The following is a 21,230-nucleotide window of genomic DNA, read 5'->3' as shown; positions in this document are numbered from 1 at the left end:
GACCCGCGACCGATGACCGGAGACCACCGCTGAGAGGCTCAAACACCATATTGTCAGATTTCTTAGGGCGACACGTGCTTCTCCCTCCCCCACCCCCACCAACCGCACTGTGCAAGCCATCATTACTCTCACACGTGCTTCTGGCGCAATTGAACGCCAGTTCGGGTGTGCTCAGCTAGTTTTGAAATTATCACCCCCGAAACTGTTCGAGTTACTACTGTGCAAGTACGATGAAAATATTGAATCTTTTAATATTTCCAGTGCTCTCAAGCACCCCCTATCCTTTACTTAAGCGAAATGCGCCCCTGCTGATATCCTACGGGACGGTATTTAGTTTCCCCTACAAAACTTCAAAGCTCGTGTCAAAAACAAACGTTGTTCCCAACCCACTTCTGCATAGTCCAGACTCTTTAGCTAAAAAACATAATAAAGTAATTATAATTTTTAAAACATTAATTATTTTAAAAGTATTAAAAAACTATTTAGCGAGAACTACCAAAAATCTTTTATGCCAATAGAATAGGAATAATGTGTTAAGCAATTTTGCTGAAAGATTCAGAGGATAATAGACTCAACTGATTATATCGAAGAAACACCTGCTCTCTGAGCCGTTGTTATATTAAACATGTTGTAATATTGGACACCTTGGCTGTATGTGCTGGATAGGATGCTGTATAAAATTCGTAAGAAAATACAGACAATATGTTACAAAAAATGGCAAAATTGTTCAAATTAAAACTTTCTGCCAATCTTTTCAGCTATTATTCAGTAGTTTTCATTACTTCAGTTGCGTTTTGATTGTTATTCGTGCACAGCACAAGTAGTTGTGGCGGTATAGTCCTTCATAGTAATATTGTTTCTCCCAACTAATTGGCGAGGCGAAGGATCAAGGATTAAGTATGTAATAGCACAATCATAAATATTACAATTACAATTACATAACAAACAAACAACGGCTGTAACTATTTATAATATAATACCATGTAATAATGTATGTTTATAATATGGTATAGTAACTTTTAGGACAGGAGCATTAGGTATTTATTTTTCTACAATAATCATTTGCAAAACTACACAATGGATGGCGAGGTGATTAAGCTGTAGCAATTAGCATCGGATAATTGTGGACCAACGATTATGTAAAAGTATGATTTTTATTTCGCCTTATGTGTAGGTACAGATCAACGATAATAGCTGAAAAATAATTATAGACTACGGTTTTAAAATCGTTTGATTTACCGTATAATATGATCTGTTCAAAACGCATAATTAAATTGGAAAATAGAGAAGGGTATGAGCTACAGTTTAGTTGTTAAACAACTAAGGTGGCGCTATTAAAATGACTAATTAAATTATTTCAATGTTTTATTGTCTGTGCACTACCATAATAGTTAAATAATAATAATATGTAATGGTAAAACAGTCGATTATAGAACGCGGTCAGCTAGTTTTCAGTAACTTTTATTAATAGGAAACAGCCAACAGGAAATAAATTAATAATATTTTACCTAATAACGTAAAATCCCGTTTTTGGTTATGTCCAGTCGAGGTCATTGCATTTTTGTAATTGTAGTTGTTATATTAAAATTATAGGTCCAATACCAGTAACCAGTAAGTGTATAGTGGTAAATGTGTTTTGCGCGCAAAGGTTTGTGTGCCATAAGAGATCATATGCGCCATCTACCCATGTAAAGATCCAATACTACCACAACACATGGCGTGTGTTTGATGCCGTTTAAAAGTTCTATATTGCTTACTAAATGCCAGTTATTATTATTTCAATATTGTACAATTAACACATACAAATATAACTAACCACTACAATGAATGTACATATGTACAATTTAATACAACTACTAATTAAGTTTGTGTTAAACTTAATAGACAGTATTTTACATGTTAAAAACATATTAGCTGAAAATAGTCTACAGTTAAAATGTCTAACAAAACTGTAATTGAAATCTGTAAAATTTATTTCTTTAACACATTTATTGAAATCTCTTCTGTGACGGTAACATAATCCTCATATTTTGTCGTTTTGAATGAAACTTTTTTAAAAAGTTTAACTATAATATTATCCATTTAAGCTTCTTGAAAACTTACTCAAATGACATATTCACATATTATTACCTAAATAAATGTATTGTGCTGTACAATTATTATGATATTTAAGAATCGATTGCTCAGTTGAATATTTTCTAGGTATACTAAATATTCATAAATAAAACGTATAACACATAATAATATAAATCCAAATAATTAGCAAAATACTAAGAAAATTAATACATTATTTATGATGTTTATAAATGCTGGATTTTTAAGATTTTCGTTTTTCTTTATTCAAGTTAAAAAATACAAATACAAGTATTTCCTTATAACAGCTATTCTTTACATAGTTGATTTTATAGAGGGTACAAAATGATACCATTGTATTGCTTAAAGATCTTCATCCGTGTTTAAAGATAATAATTTTAAAAATTGTGTTAGGATATTAGGTATACAATTATGTATAAAGTATATATAGGATGTAGTTATAAAACTAACCATAAGACATTTTATTAAATTTACAGCGAAACTAGTCGAAAAATGTAATATTAAAAAGGGTGGATAGCAAAGAAGACATTCGCTTAAGGGAAGAAATGTCCAAATGTAAGACGAGAACAATAAGTTATTGGTTAACTACAGAAATATTAAGTTTATGGTTCCTTGGATTGACCGGCATAGTGTGCTATGATTAACCCATTGCATTGGTTGGACTATATTATAATTTATTAATATTTCTTGTGTAAAACTAAGACTAGGGAATGGATCTAATTGATAGACAATACAAGAGAGAGAAGAGGATTTAGCCAAAACATCAGTGATCTCATTATCAGTAATATCGACTAGCCAACTTGTTTGATACTGAATTTTGAGCGACAAAACTCTGTTTCAGGTATTATAATATTATGTAAAAAAATATGTGACAATATAACTATAATCCATATTATCATCATCATCATCATGTAGCTTAACGGGCCATGAAGGCCCAACGCTGCCATCATGAGATGGTTTCTTGACGAATTCGCTTCCGGGACGGGTCGTCAATCCGTCGCCGGAGAGGGGATGGCGGTTCCTTTTTACCGGACGATTGCTCGCCAGCAAACGGAGCGCCTGTGACCGAGTGTCGAACCGACGACAGTGAGCGCTAACACACTGCCGCCTTACCCACTCGGCCACTCCTCCTCTTAATCCATATTATCATCTAATAATAATCTAACTTATCCTTAGTTTTTCCGTATAAACTTTTATGTTTTTAATCTTTCCTCGGTACAACCGAGAAAATTTTGATTTCAATTTGTGATTTATTTTTTTAGTTATTTGTTTCACAACTCACAAGCGTATTTACAGGAGGGGCCTATCAATGTGACATCATCTCCAGAGCTTTAATTTTAATAAATAAATGTATAATATAAATATAATAATGATATGAAAAATATTACAATACATAGCTGATTACTTATGCTGATAAGAGAAATCTGATAAAGGATTAGTGATGAGATAGTACTAATAAGTGATATCTTATAATAGCTCCTGGTAAGATATTTATGCGAAGAGACGAGAGGGTAGGGAAGAGAGTAACATGGACATAAACATAAACGTGAACCTGCTAGCCTATTAGGCACCATAAAACATAATCATGATCAAATGGTCTTCCTTCGAGGAAAGAATTAATCGGTTAAATTAAATTTCACCAAACAAATACGTTTTTTGAAGAACTAGTTTTTCTTAATATTCAAACTTTTACAAATGGATGAAAATACAATTGAAACTTAAAAACAACAAACAATGTAGATAAAAAAAAAACTGTTACACTTGTAGAAATATTATAGCTCACCTTCTTTATAGTCCGGTCTTTAAGATAAGATTTACATAAGATAGCCAACGGTATATTGTGCTTGGTGCATATCAACCCCTAAAAAATACTGTACACAGATTCTAAATGTCTAAAAAGGCCCTCAAAAAATTTATATTTTCCAAAATTTCACAGCGAATTTTTTCCCCCGGCGAATGTTCTTCAAGTATAGCACAAAACTCATAGGTCTCCGAATCTATGATAACGCTAAAGGTTAGGTTAGTTAGTTTATTGTTTGGTGAGTGCCGTGCTGCACTCGGTACCTCGAAGTCGGCCGGTGCTTAGGGATGCTTGACGAAGACCGACTCGCCCGTGCTGAGTAAGTACACTTCGGTAGGTAGAGCGTGTCCGGTGAGTTGTGGAGGTCCGAGCAAAATGACCGAGGGTCGTCGGTCGGGGTCCGGAAATTTCATTAAAATACAAAAAAAACGGTTACGCCGAAGGGTCGGCGGACGATGCGCACATGTGTGTGTACAGAACCGTAAGAGGGGAAGGTTTAAAAAAAAAAAGGAAAAACGTTTTGTTTCTCGCAGAAGGGTTAATGCGGCTAGACCCTCGGCGATGTGCGCGCAAAGACAATGGCGTCATTCCGAGTAATTAGACCGTGTATTGTATTATCGTCGGGTCGGGCGGGCGGGGGCGGGGGCGGATGGGCGTCACAGGCACACCAGTAGTGGCCACTATGCATGTCGTTAGTCCCTTTGACCGTCCCGGGCGGCGGCGTCGGCGGCGGGGGCGCGGACCAAGAACAGACGGACCGCCGCCGCCGCCGCGGGGACGGACTCTGGTTTGGGGTCTTGGCGCTGTGGCGGCGCGCCGCCGGCTTGCGTCTTTGCGGCCGCGCACGCCAAAGGTGTAACCCTCCAGACCGCCGGTGAGTGCGTGCGTGCGTCCGTGCGTGCCCATGTGGGCGTCCCGCGAAGCTTTCGAAACACCCGAATATTGCGGTCAACACACACACACACACGTACACGTACACGTACACTCGGGTCGCGCTCGCTCGGCCACGCGCATATTACACGCCGCCGTCGCCGGTCACACTTGGTGCGTGCCGATATAGCAAACGCACCCGCGGCGAACCGGACCGAGGTCGACGGTTTTCTTTTTCTTCAAAGTATTGTAACGGATTTTTTTTTTCGTTTGGTTCGTTCACCGGCCCCACGTGCGTTTCGGGTTTGTGTATTTATTGTTTTTCCGTCGACGTTGACGGGTTTGGTGTTTTTTTGACGCGGGCGGCGGAACGTGCGAGGGGACGGGGACAGCGGAAAAAGAGCGGGAAAAACGGTCGTAAAAAAAAAAAAAAAAATAAACACCTCCACTCACTCCACCACCGCGGCCGGAAGGTACGCCGCCCGTCACTCGCAAACGCGGCCGCCGTCGAAACTTTTATTTATTCTTTATTTAACGGCGCCGCCGTGGTTGTGTTTTTTTTTTCAGTATAAAAAAACGACCTTGAAACGTTTGTTTTTTTTTTTTCGTTACCGCGACAGATCGACCGCAGCAGATCCGTCCGACGGATTCGCCTTTTTCGCGATAAGAAGGTCAGTGATGTTATGAAAATTAGTTGGTATGTTTTTTTTAAAAGTTATTCACAAAACAATTAGTATTACATTAGAAATTAAGCCGGCTAATTAATTCTGCTTGTCTGATGTATTAAGTGCGTAATAACAAAACGATTTTATAATAATAATAATAATATGTAAAGCACGGAATAGTATGCCAAAAGTAGGTACTGTTTACATACAAAATGTATAGATTTGGTTGATGTTTATCTGTAGGTCGACGAAGTCCTTAAGGGTAAATCGACAAGATAAACGTGAATAACGTACTTATTAAATTGTATATAGCAAATAGCTTTTTGTGAAAACATAATATTACAAACAAAGTAATTAAGTATAATATCGAGCATCAAATTCGATAAATCGAATATCGTTTTGTAGTTGTTCTCAAGTCGTCCACACATCCCAATTTAAATCACAAATTCTATAGAATATTACAGGTAGTGTATTTTAAACGAAACTATGTATCACTTTCAAACCGTATAAAATGTCTCATTGACCAACTGTGCATGTAATTTAAGTATAGAATCGGAAAATTAAAAAAACATTATCTTTAAACTTATAATAAAATGTATTTTAAATGTTAACTTGGTCATTTACTGTTTTACAATGATAACAGGATATATCGATAGATAACATATTTTATGTTAAAAACTTGAACTTGTTTTGTAAATCAGAAAATATCACACATCGGGCAAAAAAACTTTAACGCTCAGTAATTTATTTCTTTGATGAAAAATACATCAATTTATAATTTATTTATGATTGAACTCGTGCTGAGCTAAGGTAAAAATAATTAAAAACCTTCAACTTCTACATTTCATACTAATTTGATTTTAACTCCAATCGCATAATATAGATATTGTTATAAATTATCATGGTTGTTTAAAATGTTGATAAAATTGAGATATATTAAATGACATAACATAGGTAATAATTTTTCAAATAAGATCTCGCGAGATGCGTCTAATTCATTTTTAATTTTGATAAAACTGTTACTAATTATTTCAAGAAAAACATATTTTATTAATGGATTTTTATGGGTGTAATGCGAAATAAGATTTTTAAATGAATATTATTTTATGTATCTCGCTACACGAAAAATCACAACACAAATATTGATAAAAATCGTACGAAGCTTCTACTATATGAATTTATCAATATGATAAATATTTTGTTCATATGACTTGGGCCGAAAAACATTTAAAATATTTATAAAGTATGAATTTTGAATGGTCGTGTGTTTAATTAAAATGATAAATATATGTTTTTTATATATTTTATAATTTCTTCGTTTCAACAATACCTATTACTATCATCATTTCATATTTAAATTTTGATTTTTTATAATAAATGTTATGAATTTGTGAAAATTAACAATTTCATATTATCTAGTACTGTTATAAGTTATAACTTTATAAAAAACAATCGTGCCTAAATATGAGGGGGGGGGGATTATTTAACAAAAACGTTAAATAGCGTTATTTGTATTTAACGTTATTCATTTTTAAAAAGTGATTTAATTACGTTGTTCGAAATTCAAACTTTTTACTTTCAAAATATGTTACCGTTAATTATTGTTTGTTACGTTTTCGTTAATTTGTTATTGATATGGCATGAATTATGTTTACTGACACGATTAGGTATCGCTTTATTATTATTTGTTTTCAACGTTATACGCATTACTTTAGGAATAACGTTTATAACTAAACTGAATAATTGACATTAATAATTAGTGTTCGTAAAACAGCAACAGGTACATCAAATTCTAATATATTATGTTGACGATGATTTTATTTTGAATTGGACGTGATTTTTTAAATTGGTTTTGATTTTGAAACATCCATTTCGACACATTTACGTTTCAGCCGCCTCCTTATTTAATCTTGCCAACAATTCGTTACTTGCCTACTTTATTTCCAGACTCATTGCAGCTTTTTTATGCATTTTTTTTAGCATACACAATTATAATTTGTAATGTTTATTTTTGTACTTTTTTTTAGAATCAGACCGGAACGTATTTACCGGACGAACTTGCCAGGGCGTCAGCGCCAGGCCGCCGGATGGTGGTCAAGGGCGCCCAGATGAATGGGCCGCCTACCGGCGGTGCTGACGACGGGCTGTCCGAGGCGTACGCCAAGATGACGGCCGACATCCTGGCCGAGAGGTCGCTGGGCGACTTCCTGTCCGAGCACCCGGGCGAATTGGTGCGCACCGGCAGCCCGTTCCTGGTGTGCACCATACTGCCCACGCACTGGCGGTCCAACAAAACACTACCGATGGCCTTTAAAGTGGTGGCCCTGGGCGAAGTGGCCGACGGCACGGCCGTCACCATACGCGCCGGCAACGACGAAAACTACTGTGCCGAGCTACGCAACTGCACGGCTTTGATGAAGAACCAAGTAGCCAAGTTCAACGACTTGAGGTTCGTCGGCAGGAGCGGAAGAGGTCTGTATGAGACTGTGTCAAAAAAAAAAAAAAAGTGTAAACTTATTCCCCCCTCCCTAATCGATAGTAGCCAATTTAAGTATTCTGAATAGTTCCTATTTATTTATTATTTTGATTAACATGGAAAGTATACATTTTTCATTAAAAGCCTCATTCCAAGGGAGTGAGGCCCGTGGGTGTGAGAATTGCTATGGAGAAACTATATGACTATCTTAGTTGCGTTTTGAAAATGAAAAAAATTAAATCAATCAAAAACACGTGTCAAACTTTAAAACTTACTCAATTATTTAAATGTCATTTGTCTGCGTTCCATTAAATAAAAATACTTGAAATAAAATATTCATTTTTAAATACAACTTTTAGAAGTGTATTAATAATATACATATTACATTAGCCATTACGAATAATGTTGTCTTATTTTTGTTATCGAAACTCATGGCGTGTGTGTTAATTAATTTAATATGTATACTAACTATGGTAGCCTTGGTGGGGAATGTAATATTTTTATGATGGCAGTATGTTAATTTAGCACCCGAACCCCATCATGTACGATATTATGGTAAAATGGCATGTTTGATAACGCTAATTGGAAACGACAAACACGTGATGATTACCTATTGCTTACAGTTTAGTCGTTTGGCCTTTAGGGGGGGGGTGTCTGAAAGAGCATAAATTACATTTTCCTTGCACGTCGCCAATTCGAAAAGGTTTAGCTTTAAAATATGTACTTTTTAGTTCATTGACGAACCACCGCTAGTGTATATATTATACACTTTACCAATCAGACTTAGAAAAATGTATAAAAGTTTTTTCTTCAACGGTTCTTTTTTTGAGATAAATAACCTTTTACGTTGCTATCTCGTTGTAGGAAACCGCGAAAGCGATATGCAGTCAACTCACGAATGCGATATTGAGCATACACTAATAACGATATTTATAATATTACAAACGTGTCTTACAAAGAAAATATAAACTAACCTCGTCGAACACGATTATTATTATAATAAACGGTCGTCGAATCACACAGGATTATAGTAATGTTTTTTATGATAATAACACTCGTATACTAGATACCTACACTATACTATACCGCACATATTAACGCAGACCGCTGTAAAAAATAAAATAAAAATAAGCGGTAAGTAGTTATTAACACGGTCGAGTAGGTACCTATTCGACAACAGCTCCAATGACGGACAAACAAATTTTATGTCAGGCGCGGTGCGGTTAATTTAACGACAAATCGGATTTTTAATAATATTACATTTTCTTTTTTTATTCGTTTAACGTATCGGCATCGAAACGACCTTCTACCCAAGCCAGAAGGTAACCGGCACGGCAACGACGATGATGATGATAATATTATAATAACATAGGTATTATTATCAAAGCAGCGTGGACATTGAAAAGCCATGTTTATTATGGTGGTGTACGAGTAATATAAATAATATGGCGCGTCGTGTCATGCAAACAGTATTACACACAACTGGTCGTCGTCGGACACGTTTTGTCGGTAATTTAAAATAAAAATATACGAACAGGAGCGGACGCGGCGCTTTTTTAATATAAAATAATATAATATACGGCTCTGATGTGAAATAAACGTCATCGCTCCGACCTAAGCCGCGGCTTATATTATGCGTATAGGTCTTGCGTCCAACATCAATAGTAAATTGTACATTTTATGTGGAAATTATACCACGCCGCACGTTCTCGGAACCGTTGTTATGTATTGATTCTCGAAGAAAACATAAGGGGAGGTATAAGGGGGGCTTGACAAGTTCAGACACTTTGTTGAAAAAAACCTCTAGATTGGACGTTACGTCGGGGGGTTTGATTGCGGACATTGTGTGATTAGCATAAGTAGCGGTAGGTAAACTTTGATGAAAAATTAAATTCCGTACGGGGATATAAGTAACGTTTTCATCTTAGCGCGGAACACGATATTGTTTTATGTATAAAACCGCCTTTTTATTTCAAGCTTACTTGACGTATTTCTGTCAAGTTTTAGGTAATTATAAAATAATATCCAAAATTATAGCAGAGCGTGTAATTTTTTGCACACAACCACAAAACGGAATGGTCAAAAATAAACCATGATTTTCCACTCGGTTAATAAACGACCGGACAGTATAATCCCACTTGATATATTCGCTATATAGTCTTCATTGTGATTTATTAATGGTGGTTTTTTTTTTTTTTTTTGGTGCCACAGCGACAAATAACACGACAATCCCTTCGGTGGGGGATAAATGGGGTTTATATTATCATACCGTACATATTTTTTTACTATAACACTAAAGTCACTTTGTGATTTGGAATAACGAGTGTTAAATGCCATTGCATAATTTACTCAACACAATATTTTTCATAATAAATAAAGCCATTATTAACAAAATATGTAGGTACAGTAGTACGTTTTGGAAATATTTTATATTAATAAAGTTCTAACTTTAGGTAGACTTTTTGAAAATCCGCACTACTCTTCAACTTTCATCACCAAAAATGACAACAATTTAAGGATAATTTAAACAATTGAAGACCTTGGGGCAACAACAAGACATGTCCTTTTTTTTAATTTTTTTTTTTTCAAAACGTTTTAAATTCAAAAAAATTTTTTAGAATATTTTGGAAAAAAAAAAAAAATTTTAAAAAAAGGACATGTCTTGTTGTTGCCCCAAGGTCTTCAATTTTCATATTTAAAGTCACAAGGCAAAGAAATCATACACTACTATTAATTGTATTATAATATGTTATTAAAAAAATTGTTTATTTGATATCATTATATGTAATTTATTGAAACCTATTTTAGAATAATAGAATGCTGCGTAGCATTATAATGTATTTTATTAACCTTATTAGTTGATGAAACATACATTTTGTTTTATAGAAAAATGTTGTACCTTAGGTTTGAAGGGTCAATACTTACAAAGTATAGCACTAGAGTTTATGTTGTTTAAATTATAAGTTAGGGGCATGTTTTTTTTTTAAATTTTAAAATGAACTACAATGTATATTATGAACAGTAGTCTGGCCAAAATTCGAGACCGGCTTTTTTAGACCCAGGACCTAAATAATATATTATGGAATACTCGGTTGTACTGAGAACACTTAACACTTCTAGTATAGAATATTTGGCTTAGACTTTGATGTGTGTATAATTATTTGTTTCAGGAAAGAGTTTTACACTAACCATTACGGTAAGCTGCTCACCGCCACAAGTCACGACGTACAACAAAGCCATCAAAGTCACTGTCGACGGGCCTAGGGAGCCACGGTCTAAAACGAGTGAGTAAAGCCAATTATTTAGCCATTTCTTTGTTCAGACTTTAACCGCAGTAACTACTAATTTTCGACAAAAAGTCACCTTCTAAATAAAATTAAAAAAACATGTTTATCAGCTCAACGTATTGACCCTACACCGAGTTGTACAAGTCAAGTACGCTGGGTTTCTTGATGTCCATTCGTTTGATTTTAGGCCCTATACCTATACTGACCGTATGTTCAGTCAAGTAACGTGTAACCTTGGGTTTATTACAGTACTTTGGTTCGATCGGTCTTAGAGTAGGTATGCTGTATGGTGTTAGGATCTGATCACCGTACACAGCAGGCGACCTTAGGCGGATCAATCGCGTTCAAAATAGGTTTTTGTGTTTCGCTGAGTGTATTATGAATACCGTGCGACTGGTCCATGATAACAGCGCTGTCGATCTTAAAGCTTAAGAAAAGAGTCGTAAAGTCCTTTGTGGGCTTTATTTACAGGGTTTGTTAGAAGGACGAGTACAGACGAACGAGTTAAAACGGCTATTAATATCCGTGTCCCTGGGCTCCATTCGTTAGTAACTTTTGTACTTAGGTCCGCCATATTTGTTTTATTGTTTGCTCTTGGAAAATAACTTAAACGAATTGTAATAATTCCAACTTCGATGCGGAGCTGATAGGAAAGTATTGTTTTTACAATGATGTGTCTCTAATTGTTTTTTGTGTCTGAACCCACGATATCTAAGCAGCTAAACAGAGTTCTACCTATAGCAGCTCTATAGATCAGAAATCGTACCTTGGAGGTACTTTTGTGGGTCAAAAGTTTTAAAAAAATTGCCCCTTCTCCATTAAAGTCAAGAAAAACACCCAAATATTCTCATTATTTCTCAATTTAAAATTACGACGCTCTATACAATTTTTTTAAAAATAGTTAAATAAGTTTCAAATTTGTATTGAATATTCTTTAGACATAGTACTACCCGGTAAATATTGACAAACCAAAAAACAGAGGTGCAAACTTTTTATTTATTTAGCTTTTTTAGGTGAATTTTTTTTAGTGTAAGGGGTATGAAAATTATCCTAAATGTAGATTTAAAATAGAGCTATAACACAACCAATTTTCTCAAAAATCTGAAGCCAAATGTTTTTTTATTAAAAATAGGCGCGTACAATACAATATTCTTATCTATATTTGTAATTCAACTATTATAGAGTAGCATTGAAGCCTTTATTTGAAAGTGATTTTATCACTTTTAGTTGTTAGTTAATTCATATAGCCAACCCGTGACCAATATGCCCCTATCCCACGTACCCACCGCCTTTTGTTGAAGTATCTTGTTTTATTGAAGTCTTTAGTTTATTATTTTTAGAATAATCAGTATATTTTGTTAGTATTTGTATAAGCTTCATAATGCCAAAAGCGATCGCGTTATTTGTATGAGTAAGGGGAAAAAATACAGCTAACATATCATTGTAATATAATATGATGTTCCCGTTTATTTTCGTTAATACGGCCCGTGTATTAACAATATAATATGTATATAGCGCCAGATAATAAATTTACATTTATCCGTAGGCGCCGTCGCCTCTACCGTGTCCTATGTTCTATAATGTGATAATATATATATATATATATATATAGTATAATCTCTAATGTATATGTTCCATGGTCGGTTGTATGGCGTCTTTGTGAACGTTCCTCGAAACAAATGCGACCGTAACCGTTGGTTTGAGGTTAAACTTGTGTTTTTTACGATGGGACTCCATAGCATTTTTACGAGCCTCCGCCGCCGCCCGGTCCCTTTTCCTTTACGGTCCGGGTCGCGCCCGCAGGAGCGCCAAACATCAAAAGGCGGCCCCGTTTTCCTACGACGGTTTGTTTATAATACGCTGGCGCGCGGTCTCTTTAAAAACGACGACACCGGGAGTAGGTACATAATATATTAAAATAAAACAAAAAAGAAACTCGAAGAGAAGATAGAGAGAGAGAGAGGGAAAAAATCCGGTTTTTTAATACCACTTCACGCCGGCCGGCTTGGCTTTCATCTCGCCGATTATGTATATTATTATCTGGTAAACATATTATTATATACTTGTATTATTATCATCATCATCGCCGTCGGTATACGTCGTGGTCGTTAAAAAGTTGGCGGCCCGTCCGACAAACAACGGCTCCTCCTCTTGTTCTTCTGACAAATCTGTGTGAACTTTGCAGGCCGCGTTTTAATGACTTTTCGGAAACCGATCGCTTTGACGATTCGCCACCGCCGCGCACCGCACCGTCATTTATCATTCCAGACAGAGAAAGGACTGTTGCCCGGCGTCCGGGGTAAGCGACAGAGGGAACGCCGGGAATAGGGCCCGGGATAGACTGGAGAATGTGTGGGATAACCACACACGTGCCCCTTCGGTGCAGCTGTCGGGCGTGCCATTAATTGCCGGGCTTCCGCCACCCGCTGTACTTGTATAAGTAACGCCCGAGGAGAGTGTCTACTCGCACGGTGAGCGACAAAGGTCATTGGGAGCGAAGACATTTGTCCCCCGTCAGACGGAAAAGGCGAATGTGTAAGGGGAAACCAAAGAGTCTGCGGAATCGTTATCAATATTCAAACGAAATTCGCCCCATAACCCACTATGTATACCTGTGCATTAGGGGTGTGCGAATAATGGTGAATTGAATAAAGCGTTGAAAATTAATTGAATAATTGATTTTATGAATAACTCGAACAACGCGCGAATAAATAGCAAACTTTATGACCGTTTCTGTTTTCATAATTTCGTGTTCATTTTTTTTTTAATGTGAAAATAGATTAAACCAATTAGAAACACATATTAACTATAGTGGTTTATTTTTTCGGTAGAATAGAACAACGTAAATTAAACTAAGTTGACTGAAAGTTAAATTCACCTTCAATATGCCACTCTATTATAATAATAATTATGTGTTATTTAATCGAACGAAATCAGTAATGAAAATCGCTTTGGATTTTTCGACTGGGCTATTTTTTTTAGAACACAAGTTTTTTGTTTTTTAACACATCCTTGAGTGAATTCTATATTTTCACTGGACAAGACAGGCTGTTACAAACTGACCGACGTTAGCATAACAGCTTATACGTAGATGAACATAACGCCGAATGAAATTAAACGTTACGTTAGTGGAAAAAAACAAATTAATAACGTTTCTATACACGTACAGTGTCTGTCCGTTAAAATAATAATAATTTAATATGCCAAATGCACGTTGTCGGTCGTCTGTTCTCCGGTTCCTTGATTATACAGTGTTTCTCCAGAGTAATCGTCTGAAACGATATTTAATAACATAACAACACGAACCCAAACGTCTACAAAGGTCTGTTGTAATTATATAATTTTTTTTTTTTTTGAAGTTTGCCCTCTTTGAGAACGTTTTGAACGCATGAGCGGTTACTGTGAAATAATTGTGTTTGCGTCCGGGCAATTAATAATATAATATAGTAATTTTATTAAAATCTGTTTGAGTTTAACGGGCCACTGAAGGAATTTTATAATTATTGCGTGGCCATTTTTTTTTTATTTTTTTATATTGATTAATTTGTTTTATATTTTTAATACCGTCACAGGGCAACAACAACAGTTCCACGCCTTCGCGTTCGGTCAAAGGCCGTTCTTGGCCACTCATTTCGGCAACCCGTTGGATCCGCTGAACAGAGCAGCCGACCCACTTGCATTTCGCATGCCTTCCATGGCCAACTGTCAGAGTAAGTCGAATGTTAATTTTGTCTTGTTTGCCGGGGTTTTTTTTATCGCATACACAGCAGTTATCAGCAGCCTATAGCATAGGTACACGCGGGGGAGAACGTATGTAATGGGGCTCGAGGGTCGCAGAATCCCGAGGGTTAAAATATATTCTTTTTAAATGAAAAAATAATGGCGAACAAAATGCAAAAGACCGAAAACATGGCAGTACACCAATGTGCATAACCGTATATCTTGTTTTTTTTTGTAAGTACCTCTTTTTAAGTATGACTTCAACCCGCACGCCCGAAATCATAAATAAAATAGGGCCCGAGCGAACTGATTCGCCTTCACCGCTCGTTTAATCGCGCCAGACCTTATAATGTTGACTCCCCGACCAAACGTGACTACTCCTATATTTTTAGATAAGAAATTGACTGCGGCGGATTAAGCCCCAAGGCACTGTGCGCTTTAAATTTAAAAAAAAAACAACTTGTACAAAGATTAATAAAAAACGTTTGCGCTTATTCTTTTGAGACAAATAAAAATATTTTTTTTAATCAGAAATAAACAGATTATATTTTAAATTTATATACTTCGAAAATATTTTGAAGGATCTCGCCTCTAAAAATGCCATAAATATTACTAATTAGAAAAATATTCTGAAATTCAATAATATGTTAATGAAATATGTAAATAAAATTGATCAAGATAATATTTAATTAAAGAACACCTATCTTAATATTCATGATTTTTGTTTTGTACCGCAAAATGTTATTTATTATTATATTTTATTTGAAATAGAGGGCAATTTATACCTTTGACCATGTTGTAGCCACAAGACAGTGTAAATACCTTTAGTGTCTATAATGTTTAATCCGGCTCTGGCTGTTTTTTACCTGACATTTTTTATTGCGATAACTAATTATAATATTATATATACATACATTTAATAAAAATTCCTTTACATAGCTGCAAATAAACCTTTGATTCTATTTCATTAATTTTCAGCACTATAAAAACATAATAATATGAAGAAGTAGATATTGAGAATCATAAAGTTGAAAGTGACATTATTTTGAAAACGGATTTGTTCTTGAATTCTACAATAAAAATTAGTTCTGCTAAAATGCTGTTTCCGGTAGAAATAATATATAGCTCATTATAGGGTCAGAAATGTTGAACCTTTTGGTTCAACATGAGTTTTTGGTAATTTGAATACTTCAATATTTTGCTCTTAAAAATGTTTGAATAATTTTGTTTTGTAATTTATTTTACATTTTTAAAAAACAATTAAATTCGATTATTTTGTTTGTAAATAATTTGATCATATACAAATTCCTATGTCATTGGAAGTCAATTTTATATTTTTCTCGAAAATCACAAATTGTCACCTGTATTTTTTTGGTTCTTGACACTTCATAATATGTACGCTAAAAAAAACTCAAAATCTGTTGACAGATATTTACAAAAAAACTGTTACAATTCGGATTTAAAACCATTATTAGACTTTTTTTGCTTTACACGACTCTATGGCCAGATTCGGATTCAGCTGTACTATTAAAATCGTTGAAAAAATCATTGTATTTCGATTCTTGTTGCAAAACCCATGCTATTAACGCATTGTCCTTGCTCGAAAACACTTAAGCCAATATTCTTCGAGGCGAAAATAATAAATAACATTTTTGCAGTTGTATCTTCTGGGCGACGCGCCACTGGGCGTAGTGTTTGTTGTGTCTGACAAGAAGGTGGTGCGAGCACACCATCATTCATAATAATAATAATATTATTTTTACAATCCATTCGCCGCACTCTATACAATAAAGATATATAGCACAGCGTAAAATATGTAATAACAACAATAATAAATAGGTTTATCTGAGGCTTTTCGACGATCCGGTGCCCTGCTGGCGGTGTAAAACCTGCGGTAACGCGTTACGGCCCTAATGATTTTAGCACTTAAACTCGACCATATTATTGTAGCAACTGTTATAAAGTAGTCGAACGTCCATTAATCATACGACTCCCGTGGCCGCCACAAGTAGGTAAACGGCATTGCGTACAAGAGTGTTATTTTATTGTTGTACATACATGGTTGGGAGATATTATAATATAATATATTATGATTATTATGTCACGTGTGGTCCGTGCGGTAAACGAACGCCATCATTAGCAGCGCGGTCGGGACTGCCTCCTTTTAACATGTTGAAATGGATTTATTTCCCTTCACAAAAATGACATCGATTTATATTACATTTGTCTTTCTCCCGTCCGGTCAAATGGTCGTAATGTAGTAGGTACACATCGGTCAAGTTGAAGTCATTGAAGATTTTTTTTTTGGCATATTTTATACATAAATTGTTGGTTTTTTTTATATGTGTGAATGTTTACGTTTATTGTTGATGTTAATAATTGTTTGACAGATATGGGTCAGTTCGCATCACATCATTCCTGGGGATACTCTCATTCGACGGCTTATTCGACTTGGCCCGGCGGAGGCGGATGCACAAACTTTACACCACCGGCGTTAGCAGCAGGTGGATTTTCTGGCACTGCAGGTACTCCCGTAGGAGCCACGACAGCCACCGGAGCACCCACAGACCTACACTCTACCCTCGCCGGTCATCACGATTTGTTTCCTAGTTGCACGGCCAACGTGCAAACTGCGGTCTCCGGTAAATTGAATAATTAGCGACAAATTAGAATAAAATTAACTCCTGGCTCCTGGCTTAAAGGCTCATTTTACCTTACCACTTCCTAGAGTCAGCCGTTCTACTGTCTATTCCAATTGGCCTTCCACAACTTCCACACTTGCCAATCGTCCCTTCACATTTTCATTTGGGACCTTGTTCTCTTTCTTTTCACACATTATTCCCCATTAGCCATTAGTATTTTACATTCTATCTGTGTCCTTTGGGTAATAATTCTCCTTGACAGACCGTTTCGGCGCAATGCAACAAGTTCACGCCATCATTTGTCGACTCTACTTTCACGTTAATCATTTGATTCTAGCTTCCAACATTCCTAACAACCAGCTGCTTACCTTTAGCCCAGCTATGCCCATTTGATTCCGGACTGATAATTCACAGTCGTACGAAAAATCCACATTTAGACATTCGAAATCCTACAGACATCCTAAGTTTACACATATATATGTCTTGTAGCTGGTGGTCTCACAAAAATGTACGTCAAGCGGCATAAGTTGGGTTTAACCAACAGAGAGGGGTAAAAAGGAAGGAGAAGAGAGGAAAGGCGGATAGAAGAGAAGAGATAATTGATAAGAGAATCAGCTAATATGGGATTATTGATAAGGGAATTGACTGATAAGTGTGGGGTGGCAAATTGAAAAGTAAAGCAGATAGAGGAAGGGGAGGAAAATAAAAATTTCCTCGAAGTGACAGTGCGCGTATTATTAAAATTTCTTCTTATAGATACCATAAGACATATTCATGATCCAATGTTTTTCCTTCAATAGAAAAACTGAGTTTTTGTAACTAAAAACCCTTTATTTTTTCTTATTATATAAGAATATAGAACATTTGTTTGTGTTTATAATTCATAGCGATGCCTTCGTTTTCGGATACCAACGGATCGGTGACGGTCGGCGGTGATTTGGAGCAACAACTACTGTCATCAGGGTGTCATCAGCAACAGCAGCAGCAACAGCAAAACCGAAATGGGTTTTCGACTACCAGGGGTGGTTACCAACAGTCGACCGGCAACGTACAGGTCATGTCCACGCCGCCGGACCTACACCCGTCCACGTCTTCCGGTCCCCGGTCCACGTCGGATTCGTCGTCACCGGACTCGCCTACCGAGCCAATAGGCTCTACGGACGACATGATGACGGCCGGTTCGAACCACGGCTACGACCAGGTAACCGGTAATTACCACGTTACCGGCGGCGGCTGTCAACCGACCGTGATCCCGGCGTCGTTGCAGCTCTACTCGCAGCTCTACCATGCTTCTGCGGCCGGCAACATGAACCGGCATCACCACCACCATCATCACTATCATGGCCATCAACCGGACGGCATCGGCGTCGACCATGACCACTTGACAGGACCTGCACAGCGACCGGTAGTCCAACAACAAGCCGTGGCCGCTGCCGACCATTCTGCCGTTTGGAGACCGTACTGAGCGTGTGTATTTGCCGCAGTTGACCATTTTGGCTGTACAAGTGCATTCCTATATTTCTATACAAATATATGTGTCTTAAAACTATGTATTCCATGTCATTATGCATCTGTGGTGTTTGGGTAGAAGGGGATATGCCCGGGTCTTTCTACTTTGTTCTAGCCAAGCGAGTACGGTGCAACGTTTGACCTGGCCGTGGCCACTAATATTGATGTGTCTTTAAAAACCACAATTGAAACACTCAACCTTGAAATCGTGATTTGGACTTGCGCTCTTCCGCCAAAACACCACCGATTTGTTATTACTAGAGACGACTTTGCATGCTGAATGTATCCTATAGTTTCCGGTTGTATTCCAAGACTACCTATGTGTTATTATTATGATTAGATGATATTATCAATTGTAAACTAAACTGTATTGTGCAATAAGATAATTATTACTATTAAAGCATATTATTACTGTGTATACGGAAAATATCCTCGTTTGTTTTTAATATATAATATAGGCAACATGATATCGTTGCATATTATTGAAAACCGCCGGTATACTCACGGCCACGGCGTATGAATGTATATATATATACAATATACTGTTTGCAAATGAACTTTGAGAGACGACGACAAGAGGGTGTGGGAAGTACCCGTGTATAATCCATGTATTATTCATTACACAGTGAGCCAAACGCCTCGCACCCTGTGTACAAGATTCCGGCCGGTGGTTGTAAGTAACCTCGCTGTATTGTTCCTATACCTCGTCCTGCCCACGTCCTTTAGCGCCACTTTGGGGAATACGACACGGGAGTTATGACGAACGGAATTCATTATCTTCCTTGTGGTAGTGGTGGTGGCGGTGGCGGTGGACTGGTGGAAGGAATAAGAACACACGAGGCGGCAAAGGAATTTATAACTTAGAGGTTTCCCCGCGAGACCAATTGGCGGCGAGCTCTGCCTGCTGGTTTCTACTAATACGCCCTTTTGTTTTAATTCCAAAGTCTCATCTCGTATTCACGCCCGGGCACCGAAAACCGTTAATTATAATATTCCGCGCTCATCCGAAACGTGCTGTACAATATTGTTGTGTACAGAAGCCTCTCGTCTCGCAAAATACTCTCTAAATATCCAATATATTTTATTACTTACGCCACGTATATACTCTTGGCCGGGTATCTAAAACTTTTGCTCTACATAATTCAAAAGCCACCCCTTCGAACGTTCATAAGCGAAACCGGCCGAGATATTTATATGCACATCATCGCAAAACCATATTGTACATATTCTGTATAACTCCGTGATGTACAAGCTGGGTGTATAACGAGATAGTACCATGTGTAATAAAGTTGTAAAATATTATGTAATACCAATATCAAATTCTTCAATACAAAACATAACAATATTATACCAGTAGGTATTCAGCAGCGCTGCTGTAAGTAAACTATTTTGAACTTAACAAATGTTCAAACACATGTTGAAGTTTTATTTAGATATTGTTACAATTTACTTTAAAACTATTTAAAGCGATTTTAACTACGAGTAATTAATTTAATATGTGCAGTAAAAATATTCGAGTACGCAGGAAAGAATAAAATCATAAAAACATTTAGTTCTGAATGTGTTAAAGTTTTCATGGATTAAAATATTATGTGAATGATTGTTGATATGCATTCATGTCTTTAGTTTTATGCTGACGTTTTGGAATTATTGCAAAGCCCATTTTTGGAACGGTATTAAGTATTGACTATCGTAGTATAGACTATAATGACTGGCTCGCTTGTGTCCTATCACTATTTTTTTTACAAACTGTAGAACAAAATAATTATAAAAAATATATATTTTTTAAAATTTATTTATTTAATTTACGGGCTGAGCCCTATGAATACAAATAGAATTTACTGAATAGTATTAAGTTAACAAATAGTTATAATAATGATGTAATGATATAGGTGCTAAAACAAAAAGTATATCAAATTAAAAACTAATATTAACAAAAAAAAAAAAAATCTAAAAAATAAAAGTTTAAATCAAACCTCTCAGGCTAGGTTCAAAATACAAGGTTTACGCGGTTTATAGTTTACGGCGAATATTAGTTATCATCAATCATGTGATTCACAAGTACTATCAGATTAGTATATAAATCACACGAATATTACTTAATTATTACAAAAATAGTTTTTGAATTAATACTGTGAAATATGTGGTTTGAAACTTTGAACATTG

The 21,230-nt window shown here is 36.2% G+C and overlaps 1 protein-coding gene across 2 annotated transcripts; it reads left to right on the top strand.

Annotated features, from left to right (window-relative positions):
* Positions 1-4,950: 4,950 nt before the first annotated feature.
* LOC126841822 (runt-related transcription factor 1-like) lies at positions 4,951-19,400 on the top strand. Of its 2 annotated transcripts, XM_050578491.1 has the most exons (6): positions 4,951-5,436; positions 7,458-7,902; positions 11,077-11,190; positions 14,766-14,903; positions 17,304-17,555; positions 18,443-19,400. In XM_050578491.1, exons 2-6 carry the CDS (start codon positions 7,518-7,520, stop codon positions 19,018-19,020), a joined length of 1,467 nt encoding a protein of 488 aa, XP_050434448.1. In that variant the 5' UTR covers positions 4,951-5,436; positions 7,458-7,517; the 3' UTR covers positions 19,021-19,400. The 2 variants fall into 2 exon arrangements, with proteins under 2 accessions (XP_050434448.1, XP_050434449.1); XM_050578492.1 differs by lacking the exon at positions 14,766-14,903.
* Positions 19,401-21,230: the final 1,830 nt, after the last annotated feature.

Source organism: Adelges cooleyi, unplaced genomic scaffold (assembly GCF_023614345.1).
Source record: "Adelges cooleyi isolate 19-005CV unplaced genomic scaffold, UGA_ACOO_1.1 ACOO_flye_CR_arks_rails_tigmint_CR_PRNA_41, whole genome shotgun sequence".
Lineage (NCBI taxonomy): Eukaryota > Metazoa > Arthropoda > Insecta > Hemiptera > Adelgidae > Adelges > Adelges cooleyi.
The sequence above is the reverse complement of the archived record's forward strand: the minus strand, read 5'-3'. Positions and strand labels throughout refer to the sequence as shown.